Raw genomic sequence first — 27,840 nt, 5'->3', positions numbered from 1 at the left:
TATCTTTCTTAATATTTTCAAAGTTATTTATTTTATTTATATTCATTAAAAAATTTAACTATACCTGATAGGACATAATTTCCATTCCAATTTTATCCAGTGCAAAGTCATAAGCTTGAGCCATTTTTTCTCTAAAAAATAAATGTGAAGAATGTGTTTTTTTTTCTTTAAAAATCGGACTAAATCTACAACCAGACATAAATTCCAATTAAATGTTCAGAACAGCATATGAATTTTTTTTTAAAGATTTAATTATTTTTATTGGAAAGTCAGATATACAGAGAGGAAGAGAGACAGAGAGAAAGATCTTCCGTCCAATGATTCACTCTCCAAGTGACTGCAACAGCTGGAGCCGGGCTGATCTGAAGCCAGGAGCCAGGAGCTCTTCCAGGTCTCCCATGTGGGTGCAAGGTCCCAAGCCTTTGGGCCGTCCTTGACTGCTTTCCCAGGCCACAGGCAGGGAGCTGAATAGGAAGGAGGGCCGCTGGGATTACAACCGGCGCCCATATGGGATCTCAGCACGTGCAAGGCAAGGACTTTAACCACTAGGCTATTGCACCGGACCCAGAATAGCATACGAATATTATAGGAAAAATTATGTATATTTCTAAATACATAAAAAAGTAGTTGTTGGGCCCGGCGGCGTGTCCTAGTGGGTAAAGTCCTCGCCTTGAATGCCCCGGGATCCCATATGGTCACTGGTTCTAATCCCGGCGCTCCACTTCCCATTCAACTCCCTGCTTGTGGCCTGGGAAAGCAGTCAAAGACAGCCCAAACCCTTGGGACCCTGCACCCACGTGGGCGACCTGGAGGAAGTTCCTGGCTCCTGGCTCCAGATTGGCGCAGCGTTGGCTATTGCGCTCACTTGGGGAGTGAATCATTGGACGGAAGATCTTTCTCTCTCTCCTCCTTTCTGTATATATGACTTTCCCAAAAATAAAATAAATCTTTTAAAAAAAAAAAAGATTTATAGTTTCTAAAGTAAAACTTAAGAATTGGGCCCTACATAACAGCTCAATGCACCAAACATTGCCAGATCTGGGATCCCATATGGGCACCAGTTCATGTCCTAGCTGCTCCAGTTCCCAACCAACCTTCCTGTTGTGTTCTGGGAAAGCAGTAGAGGGTGGCCCAAAGCCCTGGGGTCCTACACCCGTGCAGGACACCCAGAACAATCTCCTGGCCCCTGGCTTCAGTTGGCTCAGTTCTGGCTGTTGCAGCCATTTGGCAAATGAACCAGCAGATGGAATTTCTTTTTCTGTGTCTATCCTTCTTTCCGTAAATCTGACTTTTCAGTAAAAATATTTTTAATAGAAAAAAGAACTTCCTCTTCAAAATAAGTCAATAAAAGCAGGAAAGGATAATATAGAACCTTACTCATGGAAATAATGTGCCTGTTTGTGTATGACAAACATGAGGCATGAGAAGACCCAATATTTCAGCTGTACAACAATAGATTAAACAGCTCACTGCATCACAACCTGCCAGAGTGGTGACTGAGGTAGAAGATGTTTTGAAAAAATGTCTGAAAAGCCTGTCCACAAAGTGACCTACTTCTGCAAATACGGTGTTTCCATACAGAAGGGTGTGTCTGATTTAATTCTCCAGCCAGGACTCATGGCAGTAGCTTTCTCTGAAGCACTTTTCCCCAGGTAGCTGATTCTTTGGAAAATTCTAACTTTCACAATCGTTCAGTCTCTTCTCACTGGGAGCTAACAGAAAGTGTGAGCATAGGTGGAATTAACATGCACCACATTTTTACAATCCTGATTTCACTTACTTGTAACTCGGCAGTTTGCCCTTGGTCTCTCGGACGTATGAAAGGTAACACTTCCATAAGTCAATGTGCAAAACCTTCATAAGGCATCTCTGAAACAGCTTTAAATACAAGAACACATTATAGAACCTAGTTAATAACTGTCACATGTGCATGGATCCATTTTATCAAATGGCACATTAAAAAAAACTGTCTTTTTATAAATAAAAGGCAAGTGAACAATCTCCTCCGGTTTTCACTTTAGACAATTAATTCATGTAATTTTGATCCAATTATAATTAACCAGAGTTTTTATTGAAAACAATTTTAAGTATGTTTAGAGGTTGAGCAAGTATGATGAACTCCTTATGTAATCACCAGAGTCTCTAGTTGTTCACATGTATTTTGTCTTGTAAAGACGTGTGAGGTCTTAAGTTAAACTTCAGCATGGAGGTGGGCATCTGGCATCGCCGGTAAGATCCCCAGGGGCCAGTGCCATGGCTTAGCAAGCTAAGCTGCCTGCAGCACTAGCATTTCATACGGCTGCCAACTCAAGTCCCAGCTGTTCCACTATTGACCCAGCACCCTGCTTATGGCATGGGAAACTGGCGGAGTATGGCTCAAGTCCTTGGGCCCCTGTGCCCACATACCAACATAAAACTCAGAGCAAATTCTCAAGGACTCACCTTTTCAACCTTGTCATAGTTTTTAGCCTTAATCTGAAGAGAAGCAGATTAAAAAAAAAAAAAAACAGAATTAACATCAGTGTTTTGTACCAAAGTACTGAACTAACATTTAGCCAGCCTTACACATTTTCTGTATACATTCTAACAATTTTATTCTTCAAAAGTAACAATGAAAGTTTAGATCCAAGACTTATAGTGTTCATTTTAAAGATGCCTTGTACAAATATTGATTCCATATGGACAGAAACTCATACACTCATTTACACTGAAATTTTGTACATTATAAATTGTATAAAATAATGATGAAGGGCCCATCCCTATAGCCTAGCAGCTGAAGTCCTTGCCTTGCACGTGCTGGGATCCCATATGGGTGCCAGTTCTTTTTTCTTTTTTACAGATTTATTTATTTTTATTACAAAGTCAGATATACCGAGAAGGAGAGACAGAGAGGAAGATCTTCTGTCCAATGATTCACTCCCCAAGTGAGCGCAACGGCCAGTGCAGTGCCCATCCGAAGCCAGGAGCCAGGAACTTCCTCCAGGTCTCCCACACAGGTGCAGGGTCCCAAGGCTTTGGGCCATCTTTGACTGCTTTCCCAGGCCACAAGCAGGGAGCTGAATGGGAAGTGGAGCTGCCGGGATTAGAACCAGCACCCATATGGGATCCAGGTATGTTCAAGGCAAGGACTTAAGCCGCTAGGCCTCAGCGTTAAGCCCATGGGTGCCAGTTCTAATCCTGGCAGCCCTGCTTCCCATCCTGCTTCCTGCCTGTGGCCTGAAAAAGTAGTAGAGGATGGCCCAAAGCCCTTGGACTCTATACAAGTATGGGAGACCCATAGAGGCTCCTGGCTCCTGTCTTCAGACTGGCTCAGCACCTGCTGTTGTGGCTGCTTGGGGAGTGAATTAACAGACAGAAAATCTTCCTCTTTGTCTTTCTTCTTCTCTGTATATCTGACTGCACAATAAAAGTAAATAAAATCTTTAAAAGTCATGAAAATATTCAATAATATATAAATAGCCTACCTAAATGCCAAACTTTGCTTTCCTTGTCTATCTATTACTAGAACAACCAGCAGCTGCAAAAAAAAATAAGCAAATAAAAAGTGGGGGAGAAATTTGCAAATTTTCTGTACGCATATTCAGTCACTGTGATGGGCACTGGTGCTCCCACAGTAAACAAAGAAACAAAGCAGGAATGGTCCGTTTCCACCCTAATGGCAGGTCATTAAGACGTCGTGAGAAGCTAAAATGCAATGAATATATGGGAGCAACGAGGAGAAACAGAAGAATCCAGACTCGGAGAATCAGACAGTTTTCAAGAAAAATGAAGATCTTAAGGGTGTGTGTGTGTGTGTGTGTTGGAGGGGGGAGGTTGGTTAAAAAAAAGGAAGGAGTTGTTCAGACATCAGACAGAGCTGTGTGCAAACCCCAGGGTTAAGCAGCACTGGGTTTCTACTTGAATAGATTCATCACATGGCAGGTGAGGTTAGCCTGTCAATTACACAGTGTTGGCAAATGTTGTGCAGTGTTTGTTTCTGCCCTGAGGAGTAACGTCCTGGTCATGGTCCTTTTCTTTGAAATAGTATGGAGTGCTGAAGCCTGCCTTTGTAACCTCTTCTCTCTGGACCTAAAAAGTTTTCAGCCTTGTATTCTGAGCTGACAAATTCTATCTGGCCAAACAAAGTCTTGATTCTTTGGGGTAATACAGTCAAGATCCGTAGACAGATCTCTTGGTATTGAGTCAGACTTTTTCTCAGCTAAGGCAGTATAAATAGCACCTATGTGTCAAGGTTATTCTGAGAACTCCCTGTGTCAATAAAGCTGAAGGCCATAGAATATTGCCTGGCAGAGTGAGAAATTGCCATTACTGTTACCACAAATTCTACTTGGAACTCAGCATGTTTTTGAACACAACTCGGGTGTATTTTTCCACAATTTTGTTTTAGCATTCTTCATGTAGCCCATTGCATTGTGTGGCTCATGGTTTCAGCCCCAGGTTTTCGTTAGTATTACATTTGGAATATTTTGTGTTGCTATTACTTTATTCCAGCTACTGCATCTCTCTGCAAGCAGCTCTATTTTGTTGGGTGCCTGTCTTGTACAACTTTATATATATTTTCTTGTCAGGCACTTACATGTGGTTACTTTTTTCTACTCTTATTGGTTGCCCTATAGAGATATAACTTGTCCCCTTTGTTTGCCCTTATGGCTACGTAGGAGGTGTAAGCAGCAGACAGATCACTGCCGGTTACTGTGTCAAGGAACTAGAAAGAAATCAGCGCTTTAGAGTAGTGCAGACTCGGCTGTGTCTTTTTTCACGCCCGAGAGGCCGGATCGCAATCCACATTCACCTGGAATAGAGACATTCTTCTTTAAGTCTATCACCTAACCTGAGGCCTCCTGGTAGCTGGCTGCTGGGCTGAGCTGAGGGTCGGAGTGAAGTGGGATGAGTTCCAGTCACCAGTGCCCAGGTACAAATGAAACTGTATGCTGTTCTCACAACTGGTCAGGAAAGCAAAACTACTCTATGGGTAAATATTGCTAGGAAGTAGATACTTCTCAGGATAGTTCAAATGGTTAAAGGCCATATGGTAATAAGTACTGCTTTTTAAATGAGAAAGACAAATTGAAAATATTATACATCAGAATAGCAAGAACTCAAATGGGTATTAACAATAACACTACGTAAGGAAGAGATATTTTATACAGTGATGGAGGAAATATTCACTATTTTAACTTTCTGCAAACTCATTGGCAGCATTTCAAATGAAAAATATGCAAGTACACCTTTGGACTAGCAATTCCAATCCTGGGGTCTGTTCTTTAGAAGTAAAAGCACCAGGATAGAAACTTCCATAAGCAAGGCTAATTACCGCAAACTTTGTAGTTGCAAAAACATATAACACAGTAAATGTCTTACATGCATGCAGATCATAGAATATTAAGCATCCATATAAAATGAGAGCTAAATCAGGTAACTTGGAGAAGTTTAATCTTATTGAGTGAAATAAAAATGTCTTCATGAAATGGTGACCAAAATAAATTTTATGTTAAGTATGGTATATTTACAAGCAGGGAGAAAAATATGTAATACACTAACACTGGACATACCTCAGCAGGTATAATCTCATAATTTCAAGAACAGCATTCAATTAAATGATCATTATCGATCTTCCTTGGAGACAAAATTTGCAGTCATAAAATTAAAATAATTTGATCGCCTGTGTCAACTAGTATCTTCCAACATCAACTTTCCCACTTATAACATCTACTTTAGCAAGTTGCTCAAACGACTGAAAAGATCAAGCACTCAGATATTTTAAGTGTTACAAATCATATATATTAAAACTATGAGTCACAAGAACATAAACTCCCATCTTTCGTATACAGAGCTATGTAAACCAAGTAGCCGAAAAATAGTTTGTCATACCCAGATTGCCAACATGTTGTCTTCAGTCCAGGTTCCTTCTTTTTTTATAGATAAAATTTTATTTTATTTTTATTGGAAAGTCAGATATACAGAGAGGAGGAGAGACAGGACAGAAAGGGAGATCTTCCATGTAATGATCCAGTCCCCAAGCAGCCACAATGGCCAGAGCTGTGCTGATCTGAAGCCAGGAGCCTTGAGCGTCTTCTGGGTCTCTCATGTGGGTGGCAGGTTTCCAAGGGTTTGGGCTGCGTTTGACTGCTTTCCCAGGCCACAAACAGGGAGCTGGATGGGAAGCAGTGCTGGCGGGATTAGACTTGGTGCCCATATCACGGCATGTGCAAGGTAAGACCTTCAGCTGCTAGGCTACCATGCCAGGCCTAGTCCACATTCCTTCTAACACACACTGGAAGGTAGCAGGTGATGGCTCAAGTAGTTGAGTCCCTTCCTGTTTATGTGGGAGACAGTCTCCTGGCTATTGAGGGCATTTAGGGTGTGAACCAGTAGATAGAAAATGTGTGTGTGGTTTTAAAATGAAATGAGAATAAAATTTAAACGTTTCAAACCGTGAACAATAAGCAGTCATCTGGGGGTGAGTGTTCAAAGTGAGGTCTGTGAGGGCCTGCGCAGTGGCATAGCAGTCTGAGTCTCCACCCGTGGGACCAGTATCCCATACGGGCACCAGGTCATGTCCCTACTGTTCCACTCATCTAGCACCCTACCGATGGCCTGAGAAAGCAGCTGAGGACAGCTCAAGTGTTGGGGCCTCCACACCCATATGAGACCTGGAAGAAGCCCAGGCTTTTGGCTTCTGAGCAGCCCAGCTCTGAACACAGTGGCCAGGTGGGGAGCGAATCAGTGGATAGGGGATCCCTCTGTTCTCTCACTGACTCTCAATGTGCCATGTAATTACATTATCTCCTTTATAATCAGTCATCTTTGCTAAGATAAGAAAAAACTTTTCTAGGGGGATAGCAATAAATTTTTGTAAATTAATAAGTAAATATTAAAAAGAATTTTGTAAATTAGCATTCTCCTAATGATCATTTTTACTTACAGAAATGTTAGGATGACTAAAAAAAAAAAAACACACACCAAAATTAATTAGTTTAGATTCAAGTAAGTGCCTACGTTTTTGGGAGAGTAAAACTAGTATACTATAATGAGTAGGAACTAACTATCACATCTCTTCTGGATACTAAGCAACTCTTCCCATCTCTAGTCCTTTGCTAACTTCCAGTTATTTCCCAATCATTATTTGGATGTCTTTTAGAACTAAAACTGTCTTCTGAGGAAATACTGGAATCGGTACTTACATACAGTAGTTACTTAACTTGTAAGGTCTAATAAACTGGATCTAACTGGAACGATACCCACTTTCACCAGTTTAAATTAGCCACCCTGTGTACCTAGACTATTCCATACAAAGACCTAAAAAGATGCCAAAGTATTTAGCTGCTCAGTAAACTAGCTGTTCCTAATTAATGTTAGAAACACTATTAATGTTTCATTAAACACTCTATGAAACGTTGATGTAAATGAACGTGAAATTAGCATTCTTTGCACTAGATAAAATTCTTTATCAACAGTATTTTCACTAACATCCTGAAATTTATTTTTCCTTATCTATCGGGGTATGTTGTATTAAAATCATCAATTAAAATAAGCATTAATAAGTAGCTGCATAATTAAATTGAAAGGGTTGAAAACATGAATAAATCAACTGATCTAACTCTATGGGGGGGGGAAATCAAGAAGCAAAAAACATATGATTTTTTTAGGCTTTGCCCAGTAACCATTTGGGACAAGTTAATGCTTGTTTTACAGAAGGTACTAGGCACACAGCAGTCAGGCTAGACAGCACCTAATTGGAGTTCACGTGGGCAGCTGGTTACAGTGTGCTGCAACAGCAGTGAATCAGACACACTTTTTTCAACATCCAAGCACAGCACAAGTGCTTCTGTGGGACCTGAGACAAGGAATGAGGATTCGGAGACGGAAGCATCGGATTCCGTGTGTGCCGCTTATCCAAAAGGCACAGGTCCAACCTAGAATCTCAAAGAAAACGAAGCTCTGAATAGAAAAACCATCTTCTGTTCATTTACTTCTCTCATGACATTTTTGGCTGATTTGTGATTTACTATGTCCTAAAAAATATAATGGGTCTTAGATGACAAACTTCAAGGAATTTAGTAAAATCATGACTAATGATCATGCACAGGTGTTGACAGTTGCTGCTAGTGGCTGCAAACATTCTCTTTTCTATTGCCCACTCACAATTTGAAGGCTAAAGGTATCAGGAAGTGTCTGCAAAAATCAATAGACAAATGATGTACTCCTGTGGCAGGCTATTTTCTAGCACTAGAGATTCAATCATGTTAAGTCTTCAACTCATGTCCATCAATGACAAATTATTTAGCCATAGAGTTAAACTGTCTCCAGTGGCAATACAGGTGGAACTGGAGGACGCTACTGACGCTAACACAGACACACATACTGCATGCTTGGTCTTATACGTGGAATCCAAAAAGTTAATATCACACTGTCGTGGCCAGAAGATGTTAGGAAAGACGAGGGATGGGGACAATGGAAGGCTGAGTATTAAATATTAAACAGTTACATAGGAGGACTAATTCTGCTGTTCTGCTGCACGTTTGGGTGGCTATAATCAGAATTTTAGGGTCTGGCACAGGTGCTCACAGGCTAATCTTTCCCCTTCAAGCTCCAGGATCTCATATTAGTGACAGTTTGAATCCTAGTGGCTCCACTTCACATTCAACTTTCAAGGACCTGGGCCGTCCTTGAATGCCTTCCCAGGCCATTAGCAGGGAGCAAGATTACAAGCGGAGCAGCCAGCATGGTGCAGTGGCCTAGAGGGTAAATCCTCACCTTGTAACCACCAGGATCCAATACGACACAAGTTCATGTCTTGGCTGCTTCACTTCCCTTCCAGCTCCCTGCTTGTGGCCTGAGAAAACAAAGGAGGATAGCCTAAAACCTTGGGACCCTGTCCCCACATAGTAGGTCCAGAGGACTCTACAGACTCCTGGCTCCGAATTTGCTCAGCTCCGACTATTGCAGCCACCTGGGGAGTAAACCAGCAGATACAAGATCTCTCTCTGCTTTCCAACAAAAATAATTAAATAAAAATAATTTATCATTTCCCATTAAATACAAATACCAGTTTAGATTTAACAAGTTAGACAAAATCTATTGCTATCCCATAAATTTTGTCCTTGAATTAAAATGTATCACAGAATAAACTATTATACCCGAGTGAATACTATAGGTTACTCTGATTTACTATCCCATTATGGTTAAAAATTAAAATGTGCCAAAAAATGATCAACTTCTCATCTAGGTTAAACTTATTTTCATTTTTTTTTTGTACTGGCCTTTAGGTATTAGTCCATCTTCCACTTTGCTGGGCATTTAATAAGTATTTGGAGTATGTTTTTAGGATGTACAATATATAGTGATAGAGACCTGAAACCACCAAAGGTAGTCATCTAGTTAGACGCAAAGTTTATGTGGCAAAATGCAGCAATGAACTTAAGTTAGTTAGTATATCTCCATATTTTATAAATTTGAGAGAAAAAGGAACTTCTTACAAACTAAAATTCTTGAGGAAAATGTCACGGAGCAGATAGAATTCAACAATTTAGTGTAATAACCAAGGTTCTCAAGTTTTCTGTAGGAATAGTGAATATGTAATATGTACTGGGAAAAATTAGGTTGGCTAATTATAGTGAAGGCCTAACACAGGATGTAAGAGTATCAGCTAGGCTGGCACTGTGCCCTTGGCTACAGTTCAAGTCCTGGCTGTTTCACTTCTGATCCAGCGCTCTGCCAAAGTGCCTGGGAAAGCAGCAACAAAAGATGGGTCAAGTCCTTGGACCCCTACACCCACATGGGAGACCCGGATGAAGCTCCTGACTTTGCACTGACCAAACTCTGGCTGTTGAGGCCATTTAGGAAGTTAACCAGAGCATGGAACATCTCTCCCCGTTTCTCATTCCAACTCTTTCAAATAAATACATAAATCTTAAAAAAAAAAAAAGAAAGAAAGAAACTTCAGCAAAGTTAGATCTGATACACAAAGAACTGGTAACCCCTGAGGTCTTTAACACAGGTGTCAACACGGAGTAGACAGGAATGCTCCTCAGTAGGACGGGGATGTTGGCAGTGGGAAGACATGATTTTTACTGCTGTGGAATCAGGCAAGCAGACACTGGCTGTAAGAACAGTTAAGATTTTGTTCCCATTACCCATAAATGCAGCAATCTGGCCTGAGCTCAGGAAACACATAACACAGAGGAAAAGTCCAGTAATATACAGAGGGAAACTGTGATGTTTTTTATGGGACAATAAAAATAATAATATAAGAATCGTTGTATAACAGTTTATTCTTAAGTTTATTAAAAGTTAGCTATAAACACCTCAGGTTAAAATTTGAAGTTAGGAGACAAAGGAATGATTTCAAATGAGACAGTGGAACTAGGGATGTGTAGTTGAGTAATGAAAAAAAAACTATAAGAGGACATCAAAAACTTCATGGGAATAGAATTAAAAGGAAAGTTTATGTTGGTGTAAAAAACTTTTTAAATCCGTGTTGTTGTTTTCTTCGTAATACATGTTTTTAGGAACTTTTTTGAAGACCACCCCCATATACAACTAGGGATATAAAACATAAGGCATTATAATCAAAGACTATTTCTCTCCCGAAAATAACCACACTCAGGCAGAGCAAAGAGAAAAACCAAAGAGTATTTGAGATGAAAGGACAGAATAAAGTCACACAAAAGTCAATACAACACCTTAACCGAGAGAGACCTGGTACATGGTGTGTCACAGATCAAAAGGGGAGCTCCGGAAAGAGCAGTGGCTCTGCCAGGGACAGTCATGACTGCTTCATTACGGACTTTCAGTTGCTTTTTTAAGACTTCTTAGCAGCTGAAATGTGTTACAATATTAACTCTAATAACATTCATGAAAACTTAATGTATGCAAGCAACACTTCACGAGTTTACGTGTATTAACTTGCTTAAGCCCTACAATATTCAGAAAGTTACTATTCTCTAGTAAAGATGAGAAAACTGAAACACAGTTATGTTAGTTATCTGCTCAAGATCACATGACCAAGCTCTTAATCACTGTACTACATGCTCTAAAGCACCATGCTCGTGCATGTCCGAGGATGGTCACAGAAAATGTGTGAATCTGTATTTAAAACATACATACATATACGACTTGAAAAGCAATGACATATAGTCACAATGCTGCATAGAAATATATCCATAAAGCTTTACGTATAAAACTGAATTTGAAATACATGGAGTTGAACATTTATGGTAGGTGTACCCATTGCTGCCTGCTTCCCCTCTAAAGAGGGAAAACTTAGGAAGGCACACTGCTGACCAAATACAATCACAAAGTATTGAGATAATTCTGTCTCAACTAAATGTCTGCTAATTTTCATAACAAGTTCACGATAATAGAGGCTTTCTGGTGTTTTTAATGTGAAAGACAATCACAGCCAATTGTGAACAGTGAATTTCTCTTTGGTGTAATTCATTGGTATTTTAACCTGAAGTTAAACACCCTCCACTTTGAATATTTTTAATTTTTCTCAGATTCTCAGCCAGGCCTCAAGACTGAAAAACTTCAATAAAATACATTTATCTGAACTAAGACTATTAAAGTTAAAACATTGACCTGAGTTTGAACTTGTCCTAACCACAAACACCTTAACACACACTGGGGCTGCATTACTTAATATCTAAAACTTTGCATAAACAGTTTATCAACACAAGCCAAATCTTTCAAATACTAATTAATCTGCAATTTTTGAGATTGAGAAACACAGATGTGTATTCCTCTTTGGGGAATAGTATATTGCTCTTTGTATTTTGGTCACAAATATAAAGAATCATGTCACCTCCCAACAGGTGACTTTTCCTTAACGCTTACAGAAATAGCATCAGGCACATAACATCTTTCTGAGATATTAAAGCTAAGAATGAGAAATGTGCACAAGTGATTGATATCCTTAAGCAATCAAGGAGGGCAAACACATTTTAGGGTGATCAACCATACTGCACGGAAAAGCGGCAGTCAGTACCATTTGATTCACTTTCTTCAAAGCCCTAACTTGTTTTATTGCACATTCAATTTTTTTTATAAAGATTTAATTATTTTTATTAGAAAGGCAGATTTACAGAGGAGAGACAGAAAGATCTTCTATCCACTGGTTCACTCTGATCCAAAGCCAGGAGTGAGCTTCTTCCAGGTCTACCACGCAGGTGCAGGGTCTCAAGGCTTTGGCCATCTTTTACTGCTTTCCCAGGCCACAGGCAGAGAGTCGGATGGGAAGTGGAGCAGCTGGGTCATGAACTGGTGACCATCTTCAATGCCGGCGCTTACAAGTAGAGAATTAATCAGTTGAGCTATTATACATCAGCCTCTACCTTAGCCTTTTTTATTCTGTTAATTTAAAACTTTTATATACTGTCCTCAAGGTACTTAGAAATATTATTCAAAAATCTCATTTCTTCATAACTTTATATATAGTCTCAGAAAACATCTGTCCACACTGATTTGCTGTTAAATTTCCTATATAATTTTAATGTGTGGAGACATTTTCAGTAAACAAAATTACTTAAATTTGTCAGTTCTTTCACCTACACTTCTCACTGCATACAAACTAAAAATTTTTATTTCATACAATATTAGCAGGGTACACTCTGTAACGCAGAGGGTCAAGCTATCATTTGGGATATTCATGCCCCACACCCGAGTGTAATTGAGCCCAGCTACTCTACTTCCCATCTAGTTCCCTGAGAATGCCTCTGGGAAGCAGCAGATGCTGGCTCAAGCACCTGTGGAAGACCAAGATTGAGTTCTGAGTTCCCAGCCCTGAGTGGGCCAACTCTTAATTACTATGGGCAGATGGGGAGTGAACCAATGACGTCAGAGTTGTCACTCTGCGTTTCAGATAAGTGAATGTTAGCACCTGGATGACCAGCAAGCATAAAGCCTTTATTCACTAACTTTGTAGTTTCACTAATTTCCTCTCAAGTTTAATAGCATTCTATTAGAATACCATTTCACTTAGTTACCTATAGTATCATAAGAAACTCACATTTTTTTCTGTATTTCCCTATGACTAAATTCAAATGATATTTTTATATGGCAGAATCTGTAACATTTGCCCTAGATATTTAGCATAATAATTCACTTAGCATTCCTTAATTGAAATGTCTGCAAGCACAGGATTTAACTTCTCTACAATGAAGTGGATACATATTGACATTTCCCCATTTTTTAATCAACCTGAACGCCTCTTTTTTTACCCATATCAACAGGCTAATATTTATGAAAATAGCCATTCCTTTATACAAAACCTAAACAATATTTTCCTGAGACTAAGGATTTCATGCTTTTATCAATACTGCTAATCAAACGCATTTTAGATAAGGAACTATAATATTTGAATTTTATCCTGCCATTTTGTTGTTACTCACTACTACAAACATTTTGATTACAATCCATATCTATTCTCAATACAATATGAACTAATTTGCAGTCATAGTTAAAAACATGCTTAGAAAATAATTATTTTTGTCAAAATTATTTTGAACTACGTATTAGCATCTTAACTGAAATTATGCAGCAAGTGGTTCAATTTCAATGGTCATACCGGCAACCTTTGATAGTAAAATACAATTGTAAAAGTCAAAAAAACCCTGCTGGGGCCCCACTAAATAATTTTGTATGGAGAACATTTGACCTAATGGCTAAGAACCCGGCACAAATGCCTATAGCTCAAACCAGATTACTGGGGTTCTGATTCCTAATTGCAGCTCTTAATTCTTTTATTTACATCAAAACCAGAGTCATGGGAAGAATTCATTTCCTGGGACATTCCACAGATGGTCACAATGGCTTGGGCTGGTCCAGGGTAATCAGGAGCCAGGAGCTTCTTGAGGTCTCCCATCTGGGTGGCAAGGCCCAAGAACTCGTGCCATGTTCTGCTCCTCCCAGGAGACTGGAAGACTTGGAATGGAAACAGAGCAGCCCCAGAACCCATGCCAGCACCCACATAAAGGGTGCCAGTGGGATTCCATGATCTGGTACCACCAAACTTGGGAGGTCCCAATGATGGTTCAAGTAATTGGGGCTGTGACCCCAAGTGAAAGACTTGAGAGCCCGAGCTCCTATGCACAGTGGAGTAACTTCCTCAATTACAAAAACTACATAAAGATTTTCAAAGTGGTCTGTAATGAACAAAAAAAGGGGTTACATGTGAAAAAAAGTTACAAAATTGTTTGATTAGAATATTATCTTTTGTAATTTTCTAAAATGTATACATTATGTACAAAAATAAGTTTAAGAAGAGTGCCAACATCCCATATAGGCACCAGTTCGAGTCAGAGTAGCCCTGCTTCCACCCTAGGAAAGCAGTGGAGGATAGTTCAAGTCCTTGAGCCTCTCTCTGCACAGCCATGAAGACCAGGAGAAAGCTCCTGGCTCCCAGCATTGGGTTGCAACCATCTGAGGAGCGATCCAGAATATGGAAGACTTAAGTCTGGCTCCCTGTAACTCTGACATTCAAGTAAAAATAAATACTTTTTAAAAAGTAATAAATTTTCTAAAAATAAGTAATCTCAATCCTATTTTCTCTTTCATCTTTTTTCCCCCTTCAAACTTCTGCAAGTGCTGGCAGCCCATATGGGCACTGGTTTGTGTCCCTGCTACTCGACTACAAATCCAGCTTCCTGTATGAGACTTGAGAAAGTAGTGGATGGCCCAGATCTTAGGACCCTGCACCTGTATGGGAGATACGCAGCACCTGGCTTCAAATGGGCTCAGCACCAACTGTTGCAGTCATTCTCAAGAGTACACCAGCTGATAGATCTTTCTGTATATGTCTGTAAGTCTGCCTTTCCAATAAAAACAAAATCTTGAGTTATCCCCCAAATTTTCAAGTTAAAAAGTAAATCAGGGGCCCGGTGGCGTGGCCTAGTGGCTAAGGTCCTTGCTTTGAATGCGCCGGGATCCCATATGGTCGCCAGTTCTAATGCCGGCAGCTCCACTTCCTCTCTATCTCTCCTCTCTGTATATCTGACTTTGTAATAAAAATAAAATAAATCTTTAAAAAAAAAAAAGTAAATCAGGGCCCAGGTCTATAATCTAGTGGCTAAATTCGCGCCTTCTGTGCGTCAGGATGCCATTTGGGCGCCGGTTTGTGTCTCAGCTATTCCACTTCCCACCCAGCTCCCTGCTTGTAGCCTGGGAAAGCAGTCAAGGGCAGCCAAAAGCCTTAGGACTCTGCAACCACATGAGAGGCCTAGAAGTGGCTCTTGGCTCTAGATTCGAGTCAGCTCAGCTCTGCTTGTTGAAGCCACCTGGGGAGTGAACTAGCAGATGTGAGATCTTTTGCTCTTTTCTTCTCTATGTAAATCTGCCTTTCCAATGAAACTAAATAAACCTTTAAAAAATGAGAACAGTAAATCAGTTATTCAGTTCCAAAAATACTGTTTATTCACAGCACTTAGAACTGTGTCTAACAAATGTTAGACATTCAAGAAATAGTTTTTTCCAAATATGGATAAAAATTGCCAGTCACTTCCACTCATAAATGTGAATTCATATTTGCTAATTCAAATTATTCAAATTCAAGTATTCAAAAATATTCTGCAGAATTAGTATTACAAAATCACAGAGAATTTAAAAATACAAATGGACATTTACAGAAAGTTCATTTGAATTTGTCATTCTTGTTACATTAATGAAAACCCAGAAGAGTTACGATGAAAATTGTCTTCATTTTTATAACAGGCATGCTCTAAAATTCAAAGTATTCTACCTCCAGAATATTCATAAATCAATTGCTGGGTACTTAAAAAATTATTCCTAGGGCCAGCTCCAGGATGTAGCACACTACTACTCTCTACCTCTGGTGCTAGCATCCCATATGGCTACCAGTCCACTGCTCAATCTCCAATAAAGCTGTTATGGACTTAGACAGCAGTGTAGGATGGCTCCAGTCCTTGAACTCCTCCACCCACGCTGGAGACACACAAGATCCCGACTCCAGGCTTTGGATTGGCTTAGCTCTACCTGTGGCAGACATTTCAGTAAATCAGTACTTGGAAGACCTCTCTGTAAACCTTCAAGTAAAAACAAATATTTTTTAATATAAATAAACAAGTATTTATTTATTTATTTATTTATTTATTTTAGAAAGGCAGATTTACAGAGAGGACAGAATGATGTTCTATCCACTGGGTCACTCTCCAAATGGCCACAACTACTACTGAGCTGATGTGAAGCCAGGATTTTCTCTGCGTCTCCCAAGGCGGTAGAGGGTCCTAGAAAGCCTTTGGACCATTCCCTACTGCACTCCCAGGCTTCAACCAGGGAGGAGGATGGAAACTGGAGCAGCCAAGACATGAATTGGCACCAACATGGGATAATGGCAAATATAGGGCAAATAAGTAAAAAGTTATTTCCTTACTGCATTAACTTCTGAATTGAATCTCAAACAGGGCCAAATTTTAAGTCTTAGCAAAATCATCCTGTTTTCCAAGCAACATATTTCATATTTTACCTTATCCAGTGTTTGTGATGCCATTTTCCAAAGTGATGTCATCAAACGCAAAGCACTGAACTTGAATTTCATCAACACTGGCAAGTAAGTTTTAATATACAACAATACAAAGATTCTGCTGGAAGTCCTGCCATATAAAGAATGCCATCAGTATGATGTCACTAAAATGTAAGTGCAGTTGGTACACAGTGGAACTATCAGATTCTCCAAAGCCATGACTTGTTAAACAGCAGAGAAAACTAAGAGCCTGGTGCTGTTTCTTGAGGTAGCCAAGATCCTAGCATCCCTTTCCTAATCACGACTTTGTTCTGGGCATAGACAGGGGCAGGAAGACTGCTTATTCTTTTCTTTCCTTACATTTATTATTTCCCTGCAATACACACATACTCTAGGAATACTACTATGTAATGATTAGATTTCAAATTGTTAAATTTAAGGTGCACTGTAATGAGAACAGTTTCACATTGGAAAATCAGAATCTATGAAATTATTTCACCAAAGGCTAAACTGTTTAGAAAATGCTTAAAGTTGGAGCCAGCACAGTGGCTCAACAAGCTAATCATCCACTTCCAAGCGATGGCATCCCATATCCGGCTGCTCTTCTTCCAATCCAGCTCCTGCTTATTACCTGGAAATGTACAAGGATAGAGAAGCTCCCGGCTCCTGGATTTGGCTAGGCTCAACTCCGGCTGTTGTGGCCACTGGATGAGTGAGCTAATGGATAGAAAATCTTTCTCTCTGACTCTCCTTCTCAATGTAAATCTGCCTTTCCAATATAAATAAATCTTAAAAATTGTTTAAAGTTACATAAATATAATCCTTATACATTAATAACACTTCAAAAGTATTTCTGACTCGTGAAAAATGATTCAGATGTATTTTTGTCTCTAAAATGACTTTATTGAAAAAGTCCTCGCCTTGAACACGCCAGGGTCCCATATGGGCGCCGGTTCTAATCCTGGCAGCTCCATTTCCCATCCAGCTCCCTGCTTGTGGCCTGGGAAAGCAGTCGAGGACAGCCCAAAGCCTTGGGACCCTGCACCCATGTGGGAGACCCGGAGGAAGTTCCTGGCTCCTGGCTCCGGATCGACGTAGCACTGGCCGTTGTGCTCACTTGGGGAGTGAATCATCAGATGGAAGATCTTCCTCTCTGTATATCTGACTTTGTAATAAAAATAAATAAATCTTAAAAAAAAAAAGAAAAACCCAATAAAATGTGGTATGAACCAAGACTTTTCAAGTATTCATAGACAAATCAATTTGAAGTGAAAATTACAAGTAGCAACAGAGATACACCCTAATACAACCTATTTGAAAGGTCTTTTCAGTACATAAGCATATCTGTTCCTTCTTGTATCTAAAACTGAATTGGAAGAAAACAGTATAGAAACCTTAGAAGGTAAAAGAAAAAAAATTTCAGAGAGGTAATTTAAGTGAAAAATTCAGTCTGACCAACTGGGGCCATCACGTTAGCACAGTGAGCTAATTCTCTGTAGTCCCAGCATCACATGATAGTGCCAGAGTCCCAGCTGATCCACTTCAAATCCAGCTCCCTGCGATTGCTTGGGAAAAAGCAGAGGAGGGTCCAAGGCTTTGAAGGCCTGCACCCACATGGGAGACCAAGAAGAGGCCCCTGGTTCCCAGCTTTGGCCATTGTGACTGAACCGTCGGCCGAAGGTCTTCTCTTTTTAATGTCTCCCTTTCTAACTCTTTCAAGTAAAATTGATAAATCTTCAGAAAAAGTCTAACGTCCTAAGCATAAAACATATAAGAAAAAATGTTTAAGTATGTCAATAAGAACACTAAAAGAAAGGAAAATATTAGTCTTTCATGTCATATTTATCATTCTTTCCAAAGACATTGAGAAAACATGCACAATTAAGATCATAAAACACTACTAAAATGTTATCAAAATGACTTCAACTTCTAAGTAGTAAATCATGCTCAAGTTGTTTTTCTTACCATTCCTACTGTGTGCTTCCAAAGAAACACAATGAGGAAACTGGACTAAAAAGTTCGGAGAAAAGAAACTTACGTCTCTTGAATAGGTAATTGCACTCAATATGGTAATATGAATGAAAACCCATAGTGAACAGTCAATTAAGAATTATGTTAATAAATTATTTAGACAGAATATGGGAAAATACAATCTTTAAAGAATTCCTGATGGGACTCAAAATTATGACAAACTCTGTGATTTGAAAATTGGAAATTCAAAGAAACCTCACATAGCCCTCTTGAAAGAAATTCTTACAGAAATGTAACTTATAGACACATTCACACAAATGGAGACCACATGCACACAACTACTCGTTGCAGTAACGTCTGTAACACAGCTGTGCAGGAAAGGACACAAAAGCCCTTCAGAAAGAGGGTAAGGAAACGTGAAACTGTCAAGCACTTAGGAGAAATTTTTTTGTCCCAAATTTAAGTGTTAAGCAAATCAATAATAGGTGCAAAACAAAATACAGCCATCACTTATTAATGTAAAAGCAGTGTAAAATACATGTATTACGTGTTACTAGATTTTAAGAAAATGAACATCACCACTGGGAAATTGGTGCCTCAGACATGGTAGGTGACGTCACTATTAGGTCCAGGTCCCTTTTGTAACTTATGGGTATATATCCTTTTTAGCGGATTCTTTTTTGATATTGAAACATATCTAAGTATTTACACTCCCAATTCTCAGATCAAATTTCCCAAGACTCCTAACAATGTATAAAAATTACAGGATATGCATTTTTTTAAACAGAAATCATGTGTGTAATACTGTGGAACTATTTGAAAGCTTTTTCTTTTTTTTGAAAACACTTTTTAAGATAAAGAATTACTTACAAAACATGCAAACACCTAGGAGAAATGTCCCGCCAGGAAGTATCTGTCCTCTGGCTATGTTTGTGGGTGACAGGAATGCAGCTTTATGCTGACTTCACGCTAGCTAAGGCCTGGGCAAGCTGCCATGAGTGTGCCAGAATGACAAGCTTTCCACACTTCCTTCTCTCTGTACTTGCGCTTTCCAAATGAATAAACCTGAAAAATTTTCTGGTACAGATTAACCAAGTAAGATCTATACGCTCCTTTACAAATAAATCAACAATACAATCATCTTACCATGAGAAAATAAACAAAAAATGCTACAATTTCAGTAAAATGAGTCAAAAGAACCTTTGCAGGAGCAGAATGAGGAAACAAAGTTACTTTAAAATCATTAAATTTAGCCTCAAGAGCTCATTAGCCATAAAGGCATTTTCATAACATCACCCGAGCGCCTTCATTTTGCTCCTGTGCACAGAACTTCGGGTTAAAGGCTATTTTTCTTTGTAGAAATAAAGAGGCCAAAAATTCACCATCTTCCAGCCTTCCTTGATGTTCCCCGAGGAGCTGCAGATTCTCCTTCCTTTCAGAGCCGTTCCTGTTTATTCAGCTTTTTTTTTAAAATCAGTAAGTTCATTCCCCTTTGTATAAGTGTAGATCATTTCATCAAATCATCCATAAGATTCAAACAGCAACTCTGCAATCTGGAAAACATTTTCTTTCTTCAAATTCTGCTTCTCATTGTCACAGCTCCACTTCTAAAATTTCCATCACACACCTTTCCACTAAATCTTCAGTGTTATTTTTAATTTCACATTCAATTTATACTCCAATGTGAGTTGGTTCAATTTTCCAATTCTTTCCTTCACCAACAATGTAACCTGCCCTAGAACTCATTATATTGTTTTGAAGTCTTTGCAGGGCTATTTTTGCTATGTACCGTCTCTGAATATGCCTCAGCTGTTAACAACTGAGCTGGTTTTTTTCTTGCAACACTGCTTGTGCAGATTTGTTACGTAGGAGTGCATTTCCACAGAAATGGTTTGACTACGCTATAACAAGGCACCTACAGGGTAACTCAGGGTGCCAACTTCAACTGCAGCCTGAGTGAGGTCTTCTGAACAACTCAAGTGACACCTAAAGGCCAGATCCATGCAAGGAACGTTGTTCTAACATCTCATGATCTTCATCATTTCACTCAGACAAAACCAGCTTTGATGCCAAGACAACAGAGGGCAGATGGTACACATATTTACTTCCAGCTGGTTCATTCTTTCACTGTAGCTTCATGGGCATGCAATTTTACAGTGAAAAGATTATCCACTGGCCACTCCATTGTGGACTTCAGCTATATAAACTCCAAAACCCGCTCATGCTCTTCCAGTTAGGAAAACACCTCATGGTGAAAACAAGTTCCAATGTTCTGCTTTTGGCCCCGAGTTTCTTTCTTTGCCTCCCAATTCAGCTTTGATTGATAATTCCTCACAGTGCTGACAGTTTATCACACCTGGGAGATGTCATAATTCTGCCTAGTTGCCTGAACTGTTCCCGAGACAGCACACCTGAGTAACCTAGCTCTTCCCATTGCTCAGTAGTTATCACCAACATACTTTATTACCATTAAGCTTCCACAGGCTCACATGGAGACACAGAAATATACAGAAAAAAAATGATGCAAATTATCTTGAACAGCAACAAAGAACTAAAAATTCAACATACAATGATTTCTAGAAAAATTAAAATAGAATATAAGTAATTAGGGCCCAGCACGACAGCGTGATTGGTAAATTCTCCCCTTACAAGCACCAGGATCCCAAATGGCAACAGTTCTTATCCCAGCTGCTATAAGCTCCCCTGTAATATCCTGGGAAAGTAGTAAGTACTAGAGGATGGCCCTTAGTCTTGGAACCCTGCACATGTGTGGGAGACCCACAAGATGTTCCTGGCTCCTGCCTTTGGATCAACTAAGCTCTGGCCATTGTGGCGCTCTGGGGAGTGAATCAGTAAAGGAGGATCTTTCTGTCTCTCCATGTTTTCTTTTAAATCTGCCTTTCCAACAAAAACAAATCAATCTTTCAAAAGTTATATAAAAACCCAATATTTTTAAAGAGAATTTGCAAATATGTTTTTTTTTTTTTTTAATTATTGGAAAGGCGGATATAAAGAGAGGAGGAGAGACAGAGGAAGATCTTCTGTCCAATGGTTCACTCCCAAAGCGGCCGCAATAGCTGGAGCTGAGCCAATCCGAAGCCAGGAACTAGGAGCTCTTCTGGTGCAGGTGCAGGGTCCCAAGACTTTGGGCCGTCCTTGACTGCTTTCCCAGGCCACAAGCAGGGAGCAGGATGGGAAACGGGGAGGCCGGGATTAGAACCAGAGCCCATATGGGATCCCGGGGCGTGCAAGGCTAGGACTTTAACCAAACACTATTGCGCCGGGCCCATAATTAGGTTTTTCGAGACACATACCCACAAACTTGAATTTACTTTTAATATTTGCTTTGTCCAAGTAACTAAAAGGTTTGGATAAAATAAACCCCAAGGAGGGTAAAAGTGTAGATTAATAATAGTCAACACAGGATTATTTTAAAAAATGAGACTAACTTCTGGGTTATTAAACTAGGCATTTATATATTTACTATCTAACTTCCCACTTGTTAGAAATATACAAAAATATAGTATTCAAAGTTGTCATAGTGTACATTTTATTAACAAAGTTGTGAAATTTAACAATTTATAAAAATTCAACTTATCACATTTGTAAATTTTAAAATATCTCAGAAATTTTACTCCAGTACAAATGTCTAAAATTTCATTACATGTAGACACTAATTTATCTTGTGTTGCCAGGTTAATTCACCTAAAAGTGTTTCAGAACCAAAGGCAATTAATTCTTGCTAAAACGATACTTAAAACTGCTGGGTAAATTGGCTCAGTGTGATGGCTCAGCTGCTGAATCCTCGCCTTGCCTGGACACTGGTTCATATCCACTTCTCATCCAGCTCCCCGTCTATGGCCTGGGAAGCAGGCCCAAAGCCTTAGGACCCTGCACCTGTGTGGCAGACCAGGCAGATGCGTCTGGCTTCAGATCGGTTCAGCTCCAGCTGTTGTGGCCATTTGGGGAGAAACCAGTGGACGGAAGATCTTTCTTTCTCTTATATCTTCCTTTCCAATAATAAATCTTCACAATAACAACAAAACATTCACAGTACCCATTAATTGGGTCATCTTTTAAGATATAAAACTTTCTCTCATATATTTATCAATGTGATTCTAAATGTCAAAGAAACTGACACTTAGACTTCAACATTTAGGAAATATTAAGGAAAACTTTAAACATACTTATAAAAACTGCTAGCTGTAAAGATTTATAATTGTGAAAAATCAAGTCAAAAAACAGTATTTTCACTGTGGATTTTCCCCAGTGTTCGTGTTGTTGTTTTGTGCCAAGTATTGGTCTAGGTTCCATGGATGTATCAATAAAGGAGACAAGCTGTGAGCATAATAGGAAGTTTAGTGTGTTATATGAAAACAACACAGCAGAAGAATGAGTAATTCTGGTGTACCGAGTGTAAGGGTGGCAGTTATGGTAGAGGCCACTTCTGGAAACATCTCAACATTAAGCACTATATAGCATCAGAGCAGATAAACAACTAATGTGAAGCAAAGCCTTTAGGTGAGAGGGTGCCTAGAGTCAAAGGAACACCAAGGCGTTTAAGAGACAGGACAAGGGACCTATTGTAGATTATTTGCCAGATTGACTCATTACATTAACATTCTCTTAATATCAGCCTGAATGATCACTGATTTCCTTCCTCCCAGCAGGTTGCCCATAGTAGGTAATACCTGCTATTTCAGGACCACATGATGGCTCACTTGACTAATGCTCTGCCTGCAAGTGCCATCACTCCATATGGCAACCGATTCATATCCATGCTATTCCATTTCTGATCCAGCTCCTTGCTAGGGTCTGTGAAAGCACAGAGGATGATGGGTCAAAGCTTTGGGTTCGTGCACCCATGTGGAAGACCCAAAAGGAGCTCCTGGGTTTTATCATAGTTCCAGCCACTGCAGCCATTTGGGTAATGAACCAGCAGATGGAAGATCTGTCTCTCTTCTCTGTAACTATGCCTGTTAAATAAAACTAAAAATTGATAATAAAAAAACTCAGAAATCACTGCTTGAGTGAACTGTTCAAGTTTTACTCAATAAAGCTGGTTTTTTTTCCCCTTCCCAAGTAAAGGCTTCTCTTACTGTTTTCAAAAATCCAAATTCTGGGTCCAGTGTGGTAGCGTAGCAGCTAAAGTCCTAGCCTTGAACTTGCTGGGATCCCATATGGATGCAGGTTTTGATTCTGGTAGCCCTGCTTCCCATCCATCTCCCTGCTTGTGGCCTGGGAAAGCAGCCAAGATCGGCCCAAAGTCTTGGGACCCTGCACCCATGGGAGACCCGTTCAGAAGCTCCTGGCTTCGGATCTGCTCAGTTCCGGCCCTTGCAGCCACTAGTGGAGTGAATCATCAGATGAAGATCTTCCTGTCTCTCCTCTCTGTATATCTGACTTTCCAATAAAAATAAATAAACCTTTAAAACAAATTCAAATTCTATTATTACACCATTAACCTCAGACTGAACAGCACTAAAAGAAACCTGGTTTTACATTTTAACTCTATTCGTTTCTTAAGATTAAAATCAAAAGTAAACTAAAATGAAAATTGGGCACAGCCATTAAGATGCCACTTGGGTTGTTCACATCCCCTATCAAAGAGCCAGAGATCATCTTCTGGCTCTGCCTTTGATCCTAGATTCCAGTTTTAAGCCTCTGCCACTCTGATGGGAGACCTGGATTTAGTTTCCAGCTCCTGGAATGGCCAATCGCTGAATGTTTTGGAAACTGGGTTATTAACTGGCAGGCAAGCTCTTTTCCTTTCAAATCAGTAAAAATGAATTATAGGTAACCTACAAACTTTCACATGCAACTGAATGACATAATGGCACACAATTACACAACTAGTTTTCATTATAATTTCAATAGGTTTTCTTAGAACAAAACTGTATTCATTTTAGTTACTCTAAAATGAAGATGTTCATGGTTTTACATCAATTTTATTCACTGTAACTTGGCTGCAGCTCTAAACTTAATCACTAACCATTAGACTAATGCAGCTTTCTAAGTTAAAATTCTAGTCTTAAGTCATCTGTTTAAATACTAATAACTACTGGAGGCAAAATCTAGTTAAATTTGAACTTAAAACTATCAAAATAAAATAAATCATGAGTTCTCATCCCCCACCCTGGGAAGTCTCCAACATCTACTTTAGACCTTAGCTAAGTTACTTAATTGATCCATCTTCACAGCTTCTCCTTTGATAGTGCTTTCCCCTATCAAAAACCCTATTCCCCAGGAGCCAGCCATGCATGAAACCCCACCTTGTTGCCAAAGTTCATATGGGTGCCAGGCTGAGTCTTAGCTGCCCCACTTCCAAACCAGAACCTTGCTGGTTCACTTAGGAAAGCAGTGAAATTTGTCTGCAAGTCCTTTGGGCCCTTGCACTAATGCAGGAGACCCAGAAGAAGCTCCTGGCTTCAGATGGGCTTAGCTCCAGCTATTGTGGCCATCTGGAGTGAACCAGCAGATGAAACACATCTCTGTTTCTCTGCAATTTCAAAATCAATCAAACAAAAAAACACAACACTGATTCAGAGTAATAACCTGCTATGGTGACATGGTCATTGGTATAAATGGCACCTAGCATCTCTCCAATGATTTATTCAATAATGCAAAGTTAAATTTCTGAGATACACCTGACTTCTTGGTGTAAAATAAAAAAGGTCCCAAATTAAAAAAAAAAAAATTTCTGAGATACTTTACTGAGTTTTCCCTTTAAAAAACACCTTTAGCCATATAACCCTATACATACAGATGCTGGATGTTGAGGAGGCTACAAAACTACCATATGATCTTTTTTGACATTTTTATGGAAAAACAGTGCAACATTTTACAGAACTTTGTGTGAACACACTGAGCAAATCCAACAATCCTTTGGAGATGCATTCTATCACAAATTATCACTTCAGGCAGCTGCTAAGCACTAGTCTTTCAAATATAAAGTTATTAGTGACACACACAATGATTCATTATCATCTATTTTTAACTTGCAGAAAGTAAAAAAACCAGAGTATACCTTTCTCTGTTAACACAAACTGAGTGTAACTAAGTATTAAAGTAAAATTCAATGGTTTTTTAAGTGTGGGAAAATTTAAAGTATCACATTTTATAGGTATACAATACAACTTTTGAGCAAATATTGTTTACTCAGAATGGGTAGTTTCAGGCAGCTGCATGATTTTCCACTTTTCACTGTTAAATACTGGGATGTATTCAAAGTTTATGTTGAATAAAACAGATAAGCAGTAAATTACAAGTGCCTGGAAATGCTAGTTCAGGTTCACAAATAAGATGTTCTCATTAACAATAGTCAAGGTATTCTTTCATACTTCAAAAGAACGGGATGTTCTGTGTCCTGGACTTCAACCTTTCATTTTCCTATAGTGTTTCTAAAATTTCAATTATTTTGCACATCTTCATTCTGAAAGTCATATCACAATAGATCATCCCACTCTAAAATTTCTATACTTTACATAGAAATGTAAGAAGATACCAATGTGATACACAGGCATACAGACTGTCAACTTTGGCCTTAAGAAAAAATTAGAAAGGTCAGTGTTGTGGCATGAGAAGTTAAGCCTGCACCTTTGGTGTGAATATCCCATATGAACACCAGTGTAATTTCCAGCAACCACACTTTTTTAACGATTTTTTTTTTATTACAAAGTCAGATATACAGAGAGAAGAGACAGAGAAGAATATCTTCTGTCCGATGGTTCACTCCCCAAGTGAGCACAACAGGCCGGTGGCTGCACCAATCTGAAGCCAGGAGTCAGGAACTTCCCCCAGGTCTCCCATGTGGGGACAGGGTCCCAAAGCATTGGGCCGTCCTCAACTGCTTTCCCAGGCCACAAGCAGGGAGCTGGGTGGGAAGTGGAGCTGCCGGGATTAGAACCGGCGCCCATATGGGATCCCAGCAAGTTCAAGGCAAGGATTCTAGTCACTAGGCCACCACGTCGGGCCCCAGCTACTACCCTTTCAACCCAGCTCAAGGCTGATGTGGCCTGGGAAAGCAGTGAAAGAATGGCCCAAGTGCTTGCATTCCTGCTCCCATGTGGAAAAGCTGGAAGAGTTTCTAGGCTCTTGGCTTCAGATGAACCTAGCTTTGACCATTATGGCCACTGGGGAGCAAACCAGCAGATGGAAGACTTGAGTCTCCTTCTCTATAAATCTGCCTCTCAAGTAAGAAATCTGCCCTCCTCCTACCGCCCCCCAAAAAACAAAACTAGAAATAAATGATAAAACTGCTCTGGCACTAACAGTAAGTAAGATATAAATTTCTTAAAGCATAAAGACTTGCTGTTATATACACAACAGTCCAAAAATTGAAAAAATTGTGAAAGGTGAAAGTACACAGAATAGTAACAGTAATTTTAGAGAATGTATATATAATTTCAGGGTGCATGGCTTCTCTCCTTATCTCCCTTCTTCCCCCAGATACAGCAAGAAAACTTGGAAATAAGGGTCTCACCCAGTTCCCTTTAAATTTGACCCTTCCCACTCTAAGCAACTATATAAACATCATCAATTTAAAAAGAAAAAAAAGATCGCATGGCAAGTTATTCTAAAAAGTTGTGTTGAAAAATCCACTGAAGCAAATTTATGTACTTGGGAATAGCCACATGATTTATTCCAGTGCATGCCAGAAATCTGATGGATTCAAAAGTGACATAGAATGCAAGGAACTCCATAAAAGAAGATTCAGTTATAAACTGGTAAACGACTATTTCTACAACCACAGGTTTGATGTCTTTAAGTGGCTGATGATCTGAGCCCAGATTAAAGAACTAGAATGAACAGGTTTAAGTTCTCAGCTTTCTGTTACCTCCCAGTAGTTTATAATTCAGGTAATCTTAGGAAAGCTAAAGCCACTAAATATCAGAAAATCCATGTCAAAAAAAGAGATCACACACATAAAACAGTAAGTTATATTTAATCAGTGCTAAGAGCAGAACATGAACCCTAGGTGGCTAAGCCATCTTCATTTCCATTCTGATCATTTTTAAGGTCAAAAATACCACTAATTTTAAAAAGACATGTAAATTCTACAAAATAATTTTCCATTTCATAAACTAATCTAGGAGATAATTTATTTCCTGTAATCAAAGGACTTTCTTTAAAACTCTATCACTTCTGGGGTTCGGCAGCGTGGCCTAGTGGCTAAGGTCCTTGCCTTGATCCCATATGGTTGCTGGATCTAATCCCAGCAGCTCCACTTCCTCTCTCTCTCCTCCTCTCAGTATATCTGACTTTGTAATAAAAAAATAATAATAATAAAAAAAAATCTTAAAAAAAAAACTCTTATCACTTCTGATGTGAAATTTTCTTATGATTTTTCACACAATTGGCACATTAGTCGGACTGAATGATAGCTTTGATAA

At 39.3% G+C, this 27,840-nt stretch overlaps 1 protein-coding gene across 1 annotated transcript in view; it reads right to left on the bottom strand.

Moving 5' to 3' along the window:
- CSTF3 (cleavage stimulation factor subunit 3) overlaps positions 1-27,840 on the bottom strand; it is a 73,473-nt gene that overhangs the window by 17,746 nt on the left and 27,887 nt on the right. The window contains exons 4-6 of the mRNA XM_004585421.3: positions 2,443-2,475; positions 1,781-1,878; positions 65-131 (exon numbers count right to left, since the gene is read on the bottom strand). Coding sequence (XP_004585478.2) covers positions 65-131; positions 1,781-1,878; positions 2,443-2,475 — 198 coding nt within the window. The remainder of the gene's footprint in view (positions 1-64; positions 132-1,780; positions 1,879-2,442; positions 2,476-27,840) is intronic.

This window comes from Ochotona princeps, chromosome 4 (assembly GCF_030435755.1).
Source record: "Ochotona princeps isolate mOchPri1 chromosome 4, mOchPri1.hap1, whole genome shotgun sequence".
NCBI classification, from domain to species: domain Eukaryota; kingdom Metazoa; phylum Chordata; class Mammalia; order Lagomorpha; family Ochotonidae; genus Ochotona; species Ochotona princeps.
This window is presented reverse-complemented; position numbering and strand designations above follow the sequence as displayed.